At 36.9% G+C, this 17,307-nt stretch overlaps 1 protein-coding gene across 1 annotated transcript in view; it reads right to left on the bottom strand.

The window, feature by feature from the left end:
- Window positions 1-210: 210 nt before the first annotated feature.
- The window catches only part of cdkl5 (cyclin dependent kinase like 5), a 106,629-nt gene continuing 89,532 nt past the window's right edge, over window positions 211-17,307 (bottom strand). The window contains 6 exon segments of the mRNA XM_030123046.1: window positions 211-3,481; window positions 3,484-3,661; window positions 6,766-7,050; window positions 8,622-8,744; window positions 13,517-13,622; window positions 16,157-16,328. Coding sequence (XP_029978906.1) covers window positions 3,255-3,481; window positions 3,484-3,661; window positions 6,766-7,050; window positions 8,622-8,744; window positions 13,517-13,622; window positions 16,157-16,328 — 1,091 coding nt within the window. The 3' untranslated portion in view covers window positions 211-3,254.

Genomic DNA, 17,307 nt, shown 5'->3' with positions numbered 1-17,307 from the left:
ATTCACAAAGATGACTGTTTATTGTTATTATTATCATTATTGTGGTGAATTGTTTGTTTAATTTCCTATGGTGCTTTAGGAATGCATGTCTGAGTTGTTTTTTTTTTAACTCTGGAAATGTATTCTTAATGTATCTTTAAGCCATCTCCTTCATTAAAAGTAATAAGTGTTATGTCTTTACTTGTTATAAAACAAACAGCTGAGTCCTTCAAAAATGTACAGTTGGCTTTTATTATGAGACCCTATCATTTTAAAGTAGAATGGTCTGTATAGATACACTCTATTATTTCTATTTACACCCTGTAAGAAGTGGGAAACAGCTTAATGAAAAAAAAAAAAAAAAACACAACTGATGCCTTAGGAAACACATTCATATTTCTGAGCAAAAATTTTTCCTCCCTTCTCAGTTTGTGTGTGACTCGTTGGGGGTCGAAGCCTTCGTTTCCGTCAGTGAGTAAGGCTTCTGGTCACCGTCAAGGCAAGCTTTGTTATCACTCTGTTCTGTTTCGAACAAACACGCCTCAGTGTCTTTTACAATCACACACATTCAGGATTTACCGTAACACACAACATAGAGCAGTTTTACCTGACCTGGGTCTACGCTCAAGGACACACTGAAAATCAAAAATGTATTGCAGAACATCTGAATATTACATGTGGCCACTTTAATCACCATCTTCAGGTGGAAATCCTTCTGTGTGCTATATTTAGCTGCAATTTACTGTACCTAGCTACTGATTTGCTGGTTCAGTCGACATTAGCCCACATGTCTCTGAATGGTATTATTATTATTATTATTATTATGACATTATTATTATTTCCTTCACATCCTATGTCTGTGATGTAAAAGCCTGGTGTGTTTTTTTCTGTTGGTTTCAAACCACAGAAGAAGAAGACAGGAGAATACAATGAATATAAATTCAGGAGTAATATGTTATATATTTCACCTGTAGGCCACAACACAGTGTGTCTTCTATACACTTCATCATCCACAGAACAGCAGACAACAAGTAAATGCTTTTATGAAGTTAAGTAAGACCATCCCTGATTATGACTCTTTTTGTTCTACTGAAATGTAAAAGAAATGTAATGCAAATACAGAAACCACATTTACAAAAACCATTTACAAAATCATTAACACAGGCATGTAAAATGTAAACACACGAGTTAAAGAATAAATCTGGGGTTAGTTTTCAGATTTATCTTAATGTCAACAAACCAAAAAAAAAAGACCAAATGTGAGTATGAGTTTATCCATCCACTCCTAAACACTGGGTCGAGACCTGCAGATGGGCCACAGGTAGTTTGATTTGGGTCCCCAAATTAATTTCAGGAACAATCATAGTTTTAATTTTGAGTGTTTACATCTGTTTAATGATTGTGCTTAAAATATTTTTGTTTTGCTGATGAGAGTATGATAGTGTTATATCTACCTAAATGTACTTATTTAATATTAAGATGTTTATATACTTTCATTAATACGTCCATAAAAAAGTAATGATTTATCAAATGTATTATGTCTTCAAAAGAGCCTGTTACTCTGTTAAAATAATATAAAGTTAAAATGGTCAAAAACTTATGCACAAATTCCCTTCCACTCATGATCTACAGATTTATGATTTGGGTCCTAATGGTTTGTAGATCACCAGAAAAAAAAAGTTTGGGGAATAAAGTGTTAATCCATCACTTAAAACATAATAACTTAAAAAAGCTCTTATATCTAGTTTCACCATTTCACTCATATCCTGTATTTATTTACTGGGACTATTTCCAGTGGTGGAATTCATGCTTTAGTTCTTAGTAAAAGAACATTGTGTAATGTTATGGCATATTAATGTGTTATTTTTCTCTAGGTATTTAAATTTTTTTCTGGAACAGTTGTAATAATTAAGGGCTATAACATAAGAGAAAAGTCCCGCCTGTGTTGGGATATCATAGAAATACTTGGTCATTTAATAAATCCATTTTTACTGTTGGTCTTTTACAGGATTTACTGACAGTAAGAAAAATCTCAACACCAGACTCATCCTTTAAGATCTTAAAGGTTGTGGGTGAGGTATGTTTTTCTTTTTTTTTCTTTTTTTGCAGAGTACTCTCTTACTGTCTTAACTGTCTTAAATAAACATTGGTTTATGAGGTTATGAAAACCCTTCTGCAGGGCTTCGCGGTGCCCTTCATGTGCTGTTAAGGCTGTAGATGAGATGGCAGCATGGAGCTGAAAAAGTTTTACTGAGAAAAAAAAAAGAAAGAAAAAAAAGCCTGCAAGTGGGGCTCAGTGAAAAACCAAAAAAGGTGGACATAGAGTGAACAGACAATAAAACCACAGAGGCAAACAGTCTCACTCTGGCTGTTCTGCTACCTAACCCTGTTGACAAATCACCTGAAACTGATATTACAACAATGATGAGCAGATGTAACGTCAGCAGAATGAGGTTTTTCCACTTTGGGTTATGAGTGTTTTTTCTACTTCTTTGTATCTTCATGAGACAAACTGAAAAAAGGGTAAAATAATACGATATAAAGTGACAATTTGTTAATAACATCAAATTGAACCAAAAGACATTCACCATTAAATATTCCTTGTGACATATTGTATTATCAACACATAAATATCTATCTATGCATTTCTCTGTGTCTCGAAACTAAAGCTCTTGCAATTACACATTTAATTCTATATTTCCATATAATATTCCCATATAACCTACATACTGTGTCATTTATAGCTTATATCCTTGAATTGAAAACAAATAAATATTCAATAAATAATGTTAATATAAATCTTTTTTTTTTTTTTGTTCTTATCAAATATCAGAGCTTGAAAAACATTTGAGTTTATTGGCAGCCGGTGAGACAGCGGCAGTCTGATGTGTTGCAGTACAGTCCTGTGAGCAGGAGATGGCAGCAAAGAGGCCACATGGGCAGTGTCTCTGTTGAAGGACAGATCAGCTTATTCTGATGTTTACACCTTGTAAGTAGAGAGAGAATAACATACAACTAATATAGTACTGGCATCCCAGGAGGGAGCGGGCCCTCTACTGTCTTTGATTCTCTAAAAGACACTTGTTTACCGGTGTTTGTATCGACGTCTGGTCTTCAAAGCTGTAGTTTTCAGAGACGTGAGCATCAACAGATGACTGTGTTTCTGAATGAGTAACTCCAGTGAAGTAGGCTTTCATGTAAACGTGTATTACAGTACCACTAATCTGCATGTGGCAGAGGATGGAGCCATATCAGAGGTGGTGTGGTTTGGGGGTTTACAGCGCGGTCTCCTTTAGGTCGTTGAGGTTTGGCATCCTGGGGCGGGAGGCGCGGGTAAAGGTGGGTCCGTTCTGGCCCGGTTTGATGCCCAGCTGTTCAGCGGTGAACTGGGCGCCCTCGGCCCGCTGTAAAGCAGACACGTGCCAGCTGGACTCTATCTGTCCTGGGAGTGGGTAGCTGGCCTTACGGCTTTTAGCCTGGGAGGAGCTGCTCACCCCAGCGTGCCCCCTGCCCTCGGTGTGCCCCGTCCCTCTGGGTAGCCTGGTTTGGAGGAGGGCTGAGGGGGGTTGGGGAGGGGAGCTTGGAAGCGCAGGTCTGGAGGAGGAGGAGGAGGAGGCTGCCCTTGGTTTGAGGAGGACGGGGAGAGGTGAAGGAGCCTGCGAAGTGACTTCAGCGGTTGGCTCTGGAGGAAGAACAAAAATATACGAATGCGAAAAGCAGAAATATCCAATTAAAGACATGACTACTAAGTATAATGGAACAGTGATTAAAGTAATTACAATAACCACTGACTGTGCAAGAGTAGTTTCAGTACAATACAGTAAAGTGTCAAATGTAATTTAAATTCAACTGTTTAATTAAATTAACATACTACTCTAAGACACTGTGCTTATAAAAGGGTTACATCTGAATTTATTATACAGTTTTGTTGAATTTACACCATTCTCTCTATTATTTCTGCATCACAGACTATTCCCGTGCTATGTACCATACAGACTGTAGAACCTAACAGGATCATTTATTTAGCTGAAGCAATTAAATCATTTTTAAATCAATGAAATTATTTTAGATCAATACTATGTTTTAGTCAAATGAGTTGTTTCCTTGAGTGTAATAAGCATTTGGGTGACAAGTTCTGCATCTCTACGTTGGATTTAATTTAGTAACAATGACCATCTCTTTGCATATTATCCCTTTTATATTGAAATCGTTTATTTCTTTATTCTTTATTTAATCCGGATCTCCTTTGGATCAAGATCTGAAGACCAAATACAACACATAACTACATACTATATTCACATTTAAATAATTAGTAATTTATTTCAATTATTATTTCAATAATAGTGCTATTTCAGTACTGCTCACACACACACACACACACACACACACACACCTATCTAATGCAAGAGTTGGTATCTACAGCAAAGGACCCTAAATTCAACGCATCCTTTCTTTCCAGTGTGACACAACTAATGACAGAAATCTGTCACAGAAAACACTAAAACTTGATAAATTTAACTCAGCTTTGTTTGCAGGCAGATGGGGGGGGGGGGGGGGGGGGGGGGGGGTTGGATGGAATGGAGACAAGAAAGCTGCAGAAGGAGGGTGTGTATTCTCTAATTCTGGATTTACAAACACATTAACTGTTTTTATTATTCATTATTAGTATTACTAGAGTTATCGCTCATATAATCCAATTAGATAGCTATACAATTTTCTTATTTAGTTCCTTTAAGGGAGGGATAATACTCATAAATGATAAGCTCCAATATTATTCTACCCTCTTATTGGATGAAGAGCTGCTCACAGATCTAGTACACACTGTAAGTTTTTTAAGAAACCTACTTGACTGATGAAGGTCAGAAAGACTGAAATGTTGCACCAAACTCGACTGACAGAATAGGACAGTTTATTTTAGAATCTTCACACTTAACCTTCTCCAATGCACCTGTCACCCTCTCCAGAGTTTTTTGCTGGTAACTTTGCTTAAAACATGCTGTTGGGTTTACTGTGGATTTGTGATGTCACTGACCAATGCCAGGACCACTAGGCCGACCTGAACCAGCAGTGCTATAGCTGGGTGTTTACATGATGGTATCCATGGCAGCGTTTCATTTGCAGTTAAAATGTTTGGAACAGGACTAAAAACCATATATTCAGAGATGTAGAAGGTAGAGTGAATGATCTATTCTTATTTTTCTCTTTGTATTTACCTCCGCCAGGAGGTATTGTGATCACTTTGCTTTGTGTGTGTTTGCGTGCATGCGTGTTTGTTTGTTAGCAAGATAACTCAAAAAGTTATGGAGGGATTTTCATGAAATTTTCAGGAAATGTTGATACTGGCACAAGGAAGAAATGATTATATTTTGGTGGCGATCAGGAGCGGGGGGAGGCAAGCCTAGGCCCGATCGCCACCAAAATGTAATCATTTCTTCCTTGTGCCAGTATCAACATTTCCTGAAAATTTCATGAAAATCCCTCCATAACTTTTTGAGTTATTTTGCTAACAAACAAACACAGGAGGCAGATCTGTCTTGGCGGAGGTCTACGCTCTCTGAGTGCTTTTCTTGTTTCATTTGTGATTTTTCTACCTGTCTTTTTCTGCTTTTGCTTGTTGTATGTTGCTGCTGTTAACTGTGAAATTTCTTCATGGTGGCATAAATAAAGTCTTATCTTATATCTGAAAATTGGGGCAGCCGCGGCCTAGATGGCTGGAGAATCAGCTTGTGACTGAAGGGTTCGCTGATTCGTTTCCCTGGACTGGTGGAGAGTTGTTGGCCAATGTGCCCTTGAGCAAGGCACTCAACCCACCCATTTGTTCCCCGGGCGCCTGACATGGTGAGCCCACTGCTCCTAGCATGCAATGTGTGACATGCATGATCTAGTGACGGGTTAAACCAGTGGTTCCCAACCTATTTTGGCTCGTGACCCCTTTTTAACATCACAAATTTCTGGCGACCCCAGAACTAAGACTTTTTTTTTTTTTTGCTAAAATTAATTTGTTTTTGATCATGTAATAGTTTGCTATACTATGTTGCAAATAAATGTTAATTTTAGACACATTTAGTCTATATAATGTATATTATTATGAACAGAGGCAGTAAATCCAGGTGTAGATTACTGCACAAAGGGAGAATTTGATTTTCCTTGGTCAGGATATGTACAGTCAGTCCAGCTGTGATTTACAAGGAGGACAATTAATACTGAACAAACAAGAACTCAAACTATGAATTATGAAAGAGCTGCAGCATCTGAAACTGACCACAATGAACATTTGACAGAGAAACAGAACCACAGTGATTCAGTTTTAGTTTCACAGTTTGTCATGTCTTTTATGGATTGTGATTGTCTCTCTCATCTCACCATATGTTTTTTATTAGTAAGTTTTTCTTAATTTTTATCAATTACTAGAAATTTCAGGTGACCCCATTTGAATTCCAGGCGACCCCACGTGGGGTCCCAACCCCAAGGTTGAAAAACACTGGGTTAAAGGCAGAAGACAAATTTCGGTGTGTGGTGCATGTTTATGTGTGTGACAAACTACTACTGACAAAATAAAGATTCTATTCTATTCTATTCTATTCTATTCTATTCTATTCTATTCTTATCTTGTCTTATGAGCTGTTTTGAGCTGAAATTTACTGAAACATACACAGTCAGGGCATAAATGGGTACATATATGGTCTTTAACAAATATCTCGTTGTGTTTTGGTCATTTTGGTGAACACGTTCAGAGTTTCTGGCTGTATCACATGCAGATATTATCAAAAATAAGTGTGTTTGTACCTGAGAGTGTGAGTCCACCGGTTTGTCGGGAGGCCACTCATTAACTCTCTCCCTCTCCCTCCCTCTCTCCCTCTCTCTCTCCCGTTCTCTCTCCCTCTCTCTCTCTCGTTCCCTCTCTCTTTCTCGTTCTCGTTCTCTCTCTCGGTCTCGGTCCCTGTCCCGGCTCTGTTCCCGCTCCCGGTCTCTGTCTCGGGATCGCTCTCGGTTTTTCCGACGGCTGCCGTGGTGAGAGGACGACTTGGAGCTCCTCTGGAGGGACAGATGCTCTTGGCCGTTACCAGGAACCTACCATTACACAAACAGAACACAAATCTACCATTAGCCACCCTTCACATTTGCTTCATTTAAATACTTGTCGGTCACGTCACATGTCTAATCCTGATGGGGTCTTCATGCATTTCTCTGGCAGCAACAGACAAAATATGACTGGATGGTGATGGACATTATTGATACTTTTACACAGAAAAAAGGACGAACTCTCTAAATGTCGTTCATGTGTAAAATCAGTGGTCGACGAAATATTTTAAGCTTTACCTAAAAAGTACCAGTGCATCATTATTAAAGTCCACAAAAATGTCAAATCAGCATAATGTAGTTAAAGTACTGAGAGTCCTGTATTAAGTAAAAGTATGTAAGTATTAGTTAAAGCATTTTTAGTAAGAGAAATGACAGATCATTAAATTATTAAAGCATTAGTGTATGAGCAGGATGTACTGTTGTCTGGACAACTTTACTGCAGTTCATTTAGAGTGACATGAAATATATCTGATTAATGCGGAGGAAAGAAGACAGACAATGTTGTGATACATGAACCTATTTTCATTTTTTTTCCTGTCTGTGATTTTAGTTTAGAGGGAACCTGTCAATAGCTCAAGGCATCTATAATGTGACCCAGGCTGTACACTGCTTTTTAGAAGATACCAGAGGGCAAAAAGATAGGAGGCCAATCGTTTCATTTATAACAGTTAATGTGTTGTCTTTTGAAGGCTTGTTTTATTAGATATTCACTAAAATCATAAGTAGTATTAAAAGCTGTCAAATAAATGTACTAGAGGAAAAAGTACAATATTTGCCTCTGAAGTGTAGTGGAACTGAAGTCTAAATTTGCATTAAATTGAAATACTCAAGTAAAATTTGCATGTGAGCGTAGTACTGAGATGCATTCTACCACTAAACTATATGGATGAGTCACAAATAAGTGTCTTTCATTGCTGAATAATCTCTTATTTTGTTAATAAAACAATACATTTTGAAAACATAAGAGAGTCAGGACTAGTAACCCTCATCACAATGCTCGGTGTGTGCTCTATCTGAAAAGAGCTTCAGTTGAAAATGTTCTAAAAGCTAATAAAAGCTGCTAATTGTCACTTTGGAGGAAGGTGAAGCAGGGAATGGTTGACATTTCTGCCACGAATGACTAATCGTTTCATTGAATAGCTCAGTTCTCGGTGCATAAATGTATGTTAGGGGCAGTGCGGCGCTGTAGTATATGCTGCTGATGTTCATGACTCTAATATGATATGATGGATGTTTTAGGGTGATATGCAGAAGTGTTTGCTGCACAAACAGCTCACACTGCAGCATGAAATCAGTGTCTGTCAAAGCGATGTGACTCTGTCAGACATACGTTTCAGCAATGCAATATGGATGCACATAGAGCGTGCAACATCAGACTCAAACATTCTGAAATCCTTTCAGTGTGGAATATTTCAAGCTCAGTCAATTCATCAACCAGCGCTTAAAAGGATTTCAAACCAGGTAGTTGTGGTGAGTGCGGTGTGAGTTAACATGCAGCTGTAGTGTTGAGGTTAGATTACTGGTGAGGCAGGGTAGGGCGCGGTAGGCTGGTGTTGTACCATAGGCGAGGCCACTACAGGTAGGACTTTGACAGCTGAGTTGTGCTTTAAGCTATTCTTAGAGCTAAAGAGGGGAAAAAGGCTTTTCTTGATGCTCGGGTTCCTCGTGTCCTCCATGTCCGTCTGTGAAGTAGAAGATGCACAGCCACAACTCTCAACACAAATCTCAGAAATAGAAACACACTTGCTGCACCTAACAGTCAACCATTTGGGCAAATATCACCTAAGAACATGGAAGAGAATAAAAAAAGATCATGTGCCTAAAACAGAAAAAATAGAAGAGGGTAGAAGTACTGCTTGTTTTTTTTTTAATATACTGAACAAAAATATAAATGCACGACTTTTGTTTTTGCTCCCATTTTTCATGAGCTGAACTCAAAGATCTAAAACTTTTTCTGTGCACACACAAGGTTTATTTCTCTCAAATATTGTTCACAAATCTGTCTACATTTGTGTTAGTGAACACTTCTTCTTTGCTGAGATAATCCATCCACCTCACAGGTGTGGCAGATCAAGATGCTGATTAGACAGCAGGATTTTTGCACAGGTGTGACTTAGGCTGGCCACAATAAAAGGCCACTCCAAAATGTGCAGTTTTATCACACAGCACAATACCACAGATGTCACAAGTTTTGAGGGAATATGCACTGGTCATGCTGACTTCAGGAATCTCCACCAGAGCTTTTGCCTGTGAACTGAATGTTCATTTCTCTACCATAAGCCATCTCCAAAGCTGTTTCAGAGAATTCATGAAGAAGACTGTGCGAGGAAAATGGTGGTCACACCAAATACTGACTGGTTTTCTGACCCCCCTGGACCACCCAATACAGTAAAAGTGCACATTTTAGAGTGGCCTTTTATTGTGGCCAGCCTAAGTCACACCTGTGCAATAATCCTGCTGTCTAATCAGCTTCTGGATCTGCCACACCTGTGAGGTGGATGGATTATCTCAGCGAAGGACAAAGGAGAAGTGCTCACTAACACAGATTTAGACAAATTTATGAACGATATTTGAGAGAAATAGGCCTTTTGTGTACATAGAAAAAGTTTTAGATCTTTGCGTTTAGCTCATGAAAAATGGGAGCAAAAACAAAAGTGGTGCATTTATATTTTTGTTCAGTGTATATATTTTCAGTGTTTCTTTATTAGTATTATTAACATAGAAAAAGAAAGCATGGTTTTAACAGGACATTATTATATTGAAAAATATTATTGAAAAAAAAAAAAAAATCATCTGGTCCTCAACAAGTTATTTAAATGTAACCTCAAGTGTAAAACAACATACAACAGATTACACTGTCATTATTTATATTACAAAAACAATTGAAAAAGCTTACTAATACACACATCACTTTGCCCCTTCTGCTAATTGACATCCTACCTACTCAGGTATTCATTTTGAGTCTTAACTTTCAATCTTTTGGAAAACTTTTCAAAAAAATTTAATTGTGAAAAATGCAAAATTTGAGAGAAAAGAACATTTAAAGAACATGTGTGTGGAATTTGAAAAGAATTGGGTGAATAATGTCCAAGAAATCAGCTGGACAAATTGTCTAAGTTGAAATTTTGATAAATGTATGAACAAAATCCCCAAAATTGTAATTCAGCCAACAAACTGTGCACTGCACCTCTCCTAGTGGTAAAGAACATATGTGTCCAATTTGAAAAAAATCAGGTGAACAGTGTCTGACAAATGGATAAATGATTAGATAAAAATTGTAAGTTACAATTTTGAAAAATTTGTAAAAAAAAAAAAAAAAAAAAAAAAAAAATCCCCAAATTGAAATTCAGTCGTCAAACTGGGCACTGCACCTCTCCTACTGGTACAGAACATGTGTGTCCCTCTGGGGTAGGTGGGGCTATAATAAAGTAAAGTAAATGGAGAAGTAGTGTGTGAAAAAATTAAGTACGTTCTACTGCTTCCATACATATTAAGAGCATAAGTCAGTGGTTTCCAAACTTTTTTGGCTCGTGACCCCATTTTAACATCACAAATTTCTGGCGACCCCAAACATTCAAAACAGACATTTTTTTTGCTAAAATTAATTTTTTTTTTGATCATGCAATAGTTTGCTATACTATGTTGTAAATAAACGTTAATTTTAGATGACATTTAGTCTATATAATGTATATTATTATGGACAGAGGCAGTAAATCCAGGTGTAGATTACTGCAAAGTGAGAATTTTATTTTCCTTGGTCAGGATATGTACAGTCAGTCCAGCTTGGATTTACAAGGAGGACAATTAATACTGAACAAACAAGAACTCAAACTATGAATTATGAAAGAGCTGCAGCATCTGAAACTGACCACGATGAACATTTGACACAGAAACAGAACCACAGTGCTGCAGTTTCAGACTCAGTTTGTCATATCTTTTATGGTTTGTGATTGTCTCTCTCAACTCACCATATATTTTTTATTAGTACATTTTTATTTTTATTTTTTTTAAATCAATTTCTAGAAATTTCAAGTGACCCCATTTGAATTCTAGGTGTCCCGACCCCAAGGTTGAAAAATACTGGCATAAGTGGAAGCAAATACTGTCTATTGATTTACTGATAATCAGTTAGTTTGATGATCTCCATAAAAGCTGATGTTTTGTCAGATGGTCAGGATTATTCAGATGTGTGTGACTGTAACACAACACCAAGAAGGAAGCACATCAGCAATGAGATTAAAGAAGCAATTGTTGCTGCTCATCAATATGGGTTATAAGGGCATTTGAAAACAATTTGGTGGCCATCATTCGACTGTAAGAAAGAATATTCACAAGAGGAAATCATTCAAGGCAGTCGTTAATCTTCCTTGGAGTCGATGTCTCAGCATAGTCACCCCAAGGTCAGACCATGCAATGTTCAGAAAAAGTGTAAAAAAAAAAAAACCTCAAAAGCTGCATCTGACACTCTACGGGCCTCAGTGAGCAGGTTAAGTGTTGAAGTTAATGGCAGTACAATTAGAAAAAGTCTGAAAAAGCCATGGTTGTTTGGTCTCGTTGTTGTTTTGAAGGCTTGGCAGGAGAAAGACCCTTCTCTCTAAAAAGAACTTGGCACCGCTTAGGTTTTCACAGCACTGCTTCTCCATTTGAGCTTCCTGTTTGTGAAATCTGATATTTGTTGTTTTACACTTGAGGTCTAATTTTATAATTTGGTAAAGACCAGATGATTGTTTATTCTACCCTGATATGTAAAACCAGAGAATTCAAAGAGGGTGCACTTTGTGTTTGCTGACGTATGAGATTACAGTTCTGTCAGTTATATGCATATACAGTTGTGGAAAAAATTATTAGACCATCAAAAGTCATCAAAAACAATGGTTATGCAATCAAGTACTAACTCCTGTGTATATCATGTGACTAAAACAGACAGACAAGAAAACATGGAATGAATAAAAGCACTGTTTTTGGCAGTACAATGCCATAGATACTGATGTAAGAACTGAAGTGATTTTGGTTTTTATCAAGAAAAACATGGAAAATGGGTAGATATCAGCTCTGAAATTAAACTCTATTGAGCTATTTTTGTTGTTATCATTATATTTGTCCAAACAAATGTACCTTTTTGTCGTGCCAGGCATTAAAATGAACAAGAAACTGAGGAAAATGAGTGGTCTAATCATTTTTTTTCTGCAACTGTTATGTCTGTATATGCTCCTAACTGCACACATGCATTCGTACTCTCTGCTTATATTACTCAGTGTGTGGGAAAAAGCTTTTGTGTCTATTAACATTTTGACATTTTATGTGATTGTATGAGTGTTCTGATGCTATAATTAAAGACCCTTACATCCACACTTCACCTTACATATAGTAGATGATAATAAAACCATACCGTTTTATTAAGTGAATACAATAACAGTTTGCTGCTTATTCAAACCTCTGACAGTTATTCAGATTACAGGAAAGACAAGAAAAGTCCCTATTCATGTAAAAAGTATATAAACTTACACTACCAGTCAAAAGTTTGGACTCACCTTCTAATTTAAATGGCATGAGATAGATCGCAGATGGACAACAAATGCTCAGCATCACTGGGAACTCCTTCAAGAGTTTTGGAAAACATTTCAGGTGACTACCTCATGAAGCTAATTGAGAGAATGTCACGAATGTGCAAAGCAGTAATAAAAGCAAAATGTTGCTGTTATGAAAAATCTAAAATATAAAACATGCTTTGAGTTATGTCACACTTTTTGTAACTACAGGGGTTGGACAAAAAAATGGAAACACCTTAAAAAAATCAACAAAATATAATTTAATATGGTGTAGGTCCGCCTTTTGCGGCAATTACAGCCTCAATTCTCCGAGGTATGGATTCATACAACTTGTGAATTGTTTCCAAAGGAATTTTAAGCCGTTCTTCAGTTAGAATACCCTCCAACTCTTTTAGAGACGATGGCGGTGGAAATCGACGTGTTACTTGAATCTCTAAAACTGACCATAAATGCTCAATAATGTTGAGGTCTGGGGACTGTGCCGGCCATACGAGATGCTCAACTTCATTAGAATGTTCCTCATGCCATTCTTTAACAATTCTAGCTGTATGGAATGGGGCATTATCATCTTGAGGTGAAGGTGTTTCCATTATTTTGTCCAACCCCTGTATGTCACACTTTTTGTAACTACATAATTCCATATGTGTTCATTCATCGTTTTGATGTCTTCAGTGAGAATCTACAATGTAAATAAAGAAAACAGATGAGTCCAAACTTTTGACTGGTAGTGTAAATGCACAAAGTAAGTATAACAGAAAGTACACGCTGGTGTCTAAGGTAAATATTTCTAAATTCCCAGGTTTGTGAAAGCCTACAGATCAGCTTTTACCACTCACTTAAAATAATTTAACAGACAAAAGGAACAACCCAGTGAACCAGGACAAAATGAGAGAATGAGCTCTTACTATTTGTGTCTTCTTCTTTTTCTTTTTAATAGATCTGAAGAAGCCTTGTTTCTCTTTCTCTTTGGTGGGCTCTGGAGGATTCATGACCATCGCTTCTGCAGCAGTCCTGCAGAGCAAAATGTACGATGATGTCAAATATACGCTGTAAGGGTTTTCAATATGTGTGTCTCTACACTACATACACATACACCAACAAACAAGAGGTAATAATTTTAACAGATAATGTTTACACAAAGATGCAAATACCACAACATATCCAATCCAATCCAACTTTATTTGTAAAACACTTTAAAACAACTGCAGTGGACCAAAGTGCTGTACAGAAGAAAAATTAAAACCAAAATAGAAGCATAAAATACAGAATAGGTTTAAAGACATGGAAACTGTACAAAAAAAAGTGCTATACAGAAGAATAAATAAAACCCAAATAAAAAGAATAAAATACAAGAATAGATTAAAAGCCAAACAATTAAAAACAACAATATAAATAAAATAAACAAATAAACAGAATAGATAAATAAAAACAACAAACCACTACCAAATAAAAAAAATATAGAATAAAGATAATACCTTCAAACATCTCACATGGTTTCAAAAGCCAAGGAGAAAAAATGGGTTTTAAGAAGGGATTTAAAAACAGACAGAGAGGAGGCCTGTCTGATATGGAGAGGCAGATCGTTCCATAGTTTTTTACTATATTTTTTATTAGATATATTAGATATAAACCTTTGACTTATTCTCCATATTAAATAAAACAACAACAGCATATATGTATACCCATGTAATTTACTTGCATTTTCACATATTTCATTTCAGTTGTTTCAATACTGTAACATCTTAGCAATATAAATCAGTGACATAACAGAGATTTGTGTTATTAATACACTGGTGAAAAATAAGTACTTTTACTTATATGCACCAATCCACCACTTAAAATGTCATACATTCTGATTGAATTGGTAAATTAGTCTAACACAACAGTCATGACTGAAAACTCACTTAGATTAGTGTTAGAGGTAGCAGTCGAACAGATACTTCAGCATAAAAAGGGTTTGTTAATATCAGTAAAATGTGTTCATTCCAGACAGGACACTCTGTTGATGTGTAGATATACAGTGTTATTTGACAAGAAAAAGTAAAATGTGAGTGAACTATCACAACAGTTAAGTTTGTATTTTGGCTCCAAGGTTTAGAGTTGAAATAACATTACAGTTAATGAGAAAATTGGCGTGTTTGCTTTTGTGCTGGGAAGAGCTCAGGTAGCACTCGTTTCTCCATATTTTTACTGTATACTTTGTGTGTAGATGTAAAAAAAAATTGTGAAAGTTATAAAGGTTTAAAAACTTTTTTTTTTTTTCTTACAGGTTAAAAAGTAATAGTGTTGTATATTTCAAGATGCTTGTACTTGTGTATCTGGGTTTCATGTGACTTTATACTGCCCCTCCACCATATTACAGGGAGGTTATATTGCTTATATTAAAAAAAAAAAACATTTGGAAAACACTAAAATTAAACTCTCTCTTTGATGAAAGTTTTGTTTGGCAATATACATTTTAGAAGAAACACTGAACTCCAATAGATGCTTATTGACTTTCAGTTTTGCACTGCAAAAAAGGTGTGTCTAAAGACAAGATTAAAACATTACATCTGAGGAAAAAGGTACTCAGAACAAGTAAAGTATCTGTCCATGCAGCAAGATAATTTCACTTGACGAGATTTCTTGAATTAAGATTGTTAAATCTAGAAATAAGCCTATCTACAGATGTATGAACACTTAAAATAAGAAATTAACTCTGAAAACATGATAAATGATCTAGCACACAGGTGTCAAATATGCGGCCCGGGGGCCAAATCTGGCCCGCCAAAGGGTCCAATCCGGCCCATGGGATGAATTTGTGAAATGCAAAAATTACACAGAAGATATTAACAATCAATGGTGTCAAAATCATTTTAATTCAAGTTCCACGTACAGACACATACAGTCCAATTAGATTTCAAGTGGGTCAGAACCAGTAAAATATTATCAGAATAACCTATAAATAATGACAACCCCAAATTCTCTTTTTGTGTTTTTTGGTGTAAAAAAGTAAAATTACATGAAAATGTTTACATTAGCAAACTATACTTTTACAAAAACATGAATAACCTAAACATATAAGAACAAACGGAAATGTCTTAAGAAAAGTAAATGCAATTTTACCAATATTCTGCCTTTTACTAAATGTTTTGTGCAATTGTAATGCACATGTGTAAATTATTAACTGATAAACAGAGGCAGAATATTGTTAAAATTGCACTTGTTTTTCTTAAGACAATTCAGGTTGTTCATGTTATTCTGACTTTTAAGGAAACGTTGTAGATGTAAACCTGATCATAATAGAATTTTGCTTTTTTCACTGTTATAATTTTACTGGTCTGGCCCACTGGAGATCAAACTGGGCTGAATGTGGAACTGAATTAAAATGAGTTTGACAGCCCTGATCTAGCACTTCTACATCTCAGTTGTTTTTATTAATCTTGGTAAGAACCACATAATTTGCAGTATGTGAACCTATTTTTCCATCTAGGGCCTTTTGCCTTTAGTAGAACTTCCTGAACATTAGGAGGCTGTGACACACCCACAGTTGAAGAAAGACTCACCAGTCAAAAGCTGTCTGTCTCTTGGAGTGGTTGGCCATGACCCCAGGGTCTCCGGGTACAACGGGTCCGACGGGTACAACGGGTCCGACGGGTACGACAGGCACTACGGGCCCTCGACCCTGTCCGACCCCATCATGAAAAGAGGAGGAGTTATCTGGTCTGGGGGAGGGGACTGCGGAGACACACGGAGGAATGGTCATGATTTACTGAAATACTGCAGCATGTGTCAGGCACAGTTGGATTGTGTAAAAAAACACAGTCTGCAAATAACACAACACTGTGACGGCCCTAGGGCCTCTGTGCTGCCTGTCTGTGTCTCTGTGGATGTGCTACCTATCCTTGCAGGAGCTGCATTGCGTCAGTGTGCGTGAGGCGGAGCCTGGGAATCGGAAACACCTGCGGCCGTGGTTCCCAGTCTATAAAGGATGGCTGTCCAGACCGCGCTCTCTCTCTCTCTCTCTCTGCCACCAGCTGGATGCTCAGCCCGAGCCACCTTTTGTTTTATTGTATTTTGTGTTCTGGTTATGGTTTAGTTGGCACTTATTTATTACTTTGTAAAATAAATCACGTTTAGTATTGGTCCTCCGTCCTCCTTTTGATATTTTTGTTGTGGTCCCCGAGCCAGACCATAACAACACCCACTGCCTCAATAAATTGCAAAGGCTTTTCTCAGAATGTTCCTATTTTAACTTTAAACACGTACAGTCCTGTCTGTTGATGTTTGCTAACTCCATTTCTCCAACACCTACGACCATGAGCCTGTTTACATGACCATAAAAGTCATACATCTGGGAGAAATTGGATAATTATAATAATCAGATCTAACACATTTACATGCACTTAAGAAATGCGACAATTGAAAAACCTTGGTTCAGACGCTCCAGACCATTATCGGATTTCTTTTGGAGTATGTAGTGATGGTAGAGTTAAACTTCCTGTTTAGTCAAGTTGCCATGATTTTGACCCTGCAATGTTAATACCAGTAAAGTTTTTTAATGGAAATGTGTCACATATGGTTAGCAGAGCTAAATTAACTTGGTTGATAATTGTGCAACCTTGAGCATTTCTCAGAATTCAAGATGGCATCCTCCGCCAACTTGAATTTTCATCAATTTTCAACTTTTGTTCTCGTTGACACAGAAAGTGGTGTA

This window comes from Sphaeramia orbicularis, chromosome 3 (assembly GCF_902148855.1).
Source record: "Sphaeramia orbicularis chromosome 3, fSphaOr1.1, whole genome shotgun sequence".
Classification (NCBI taxonomy): domain Eukaryota; kingdom Metazoa; phylum Chordata; class Actinopteri; order Kurtiformes; family Apogonidae; genus Sphaeramia; species Sphaeramia orbicularis.
This window is presented reverse-complemented; position numbering and strand designations above follow the sequence as displayed.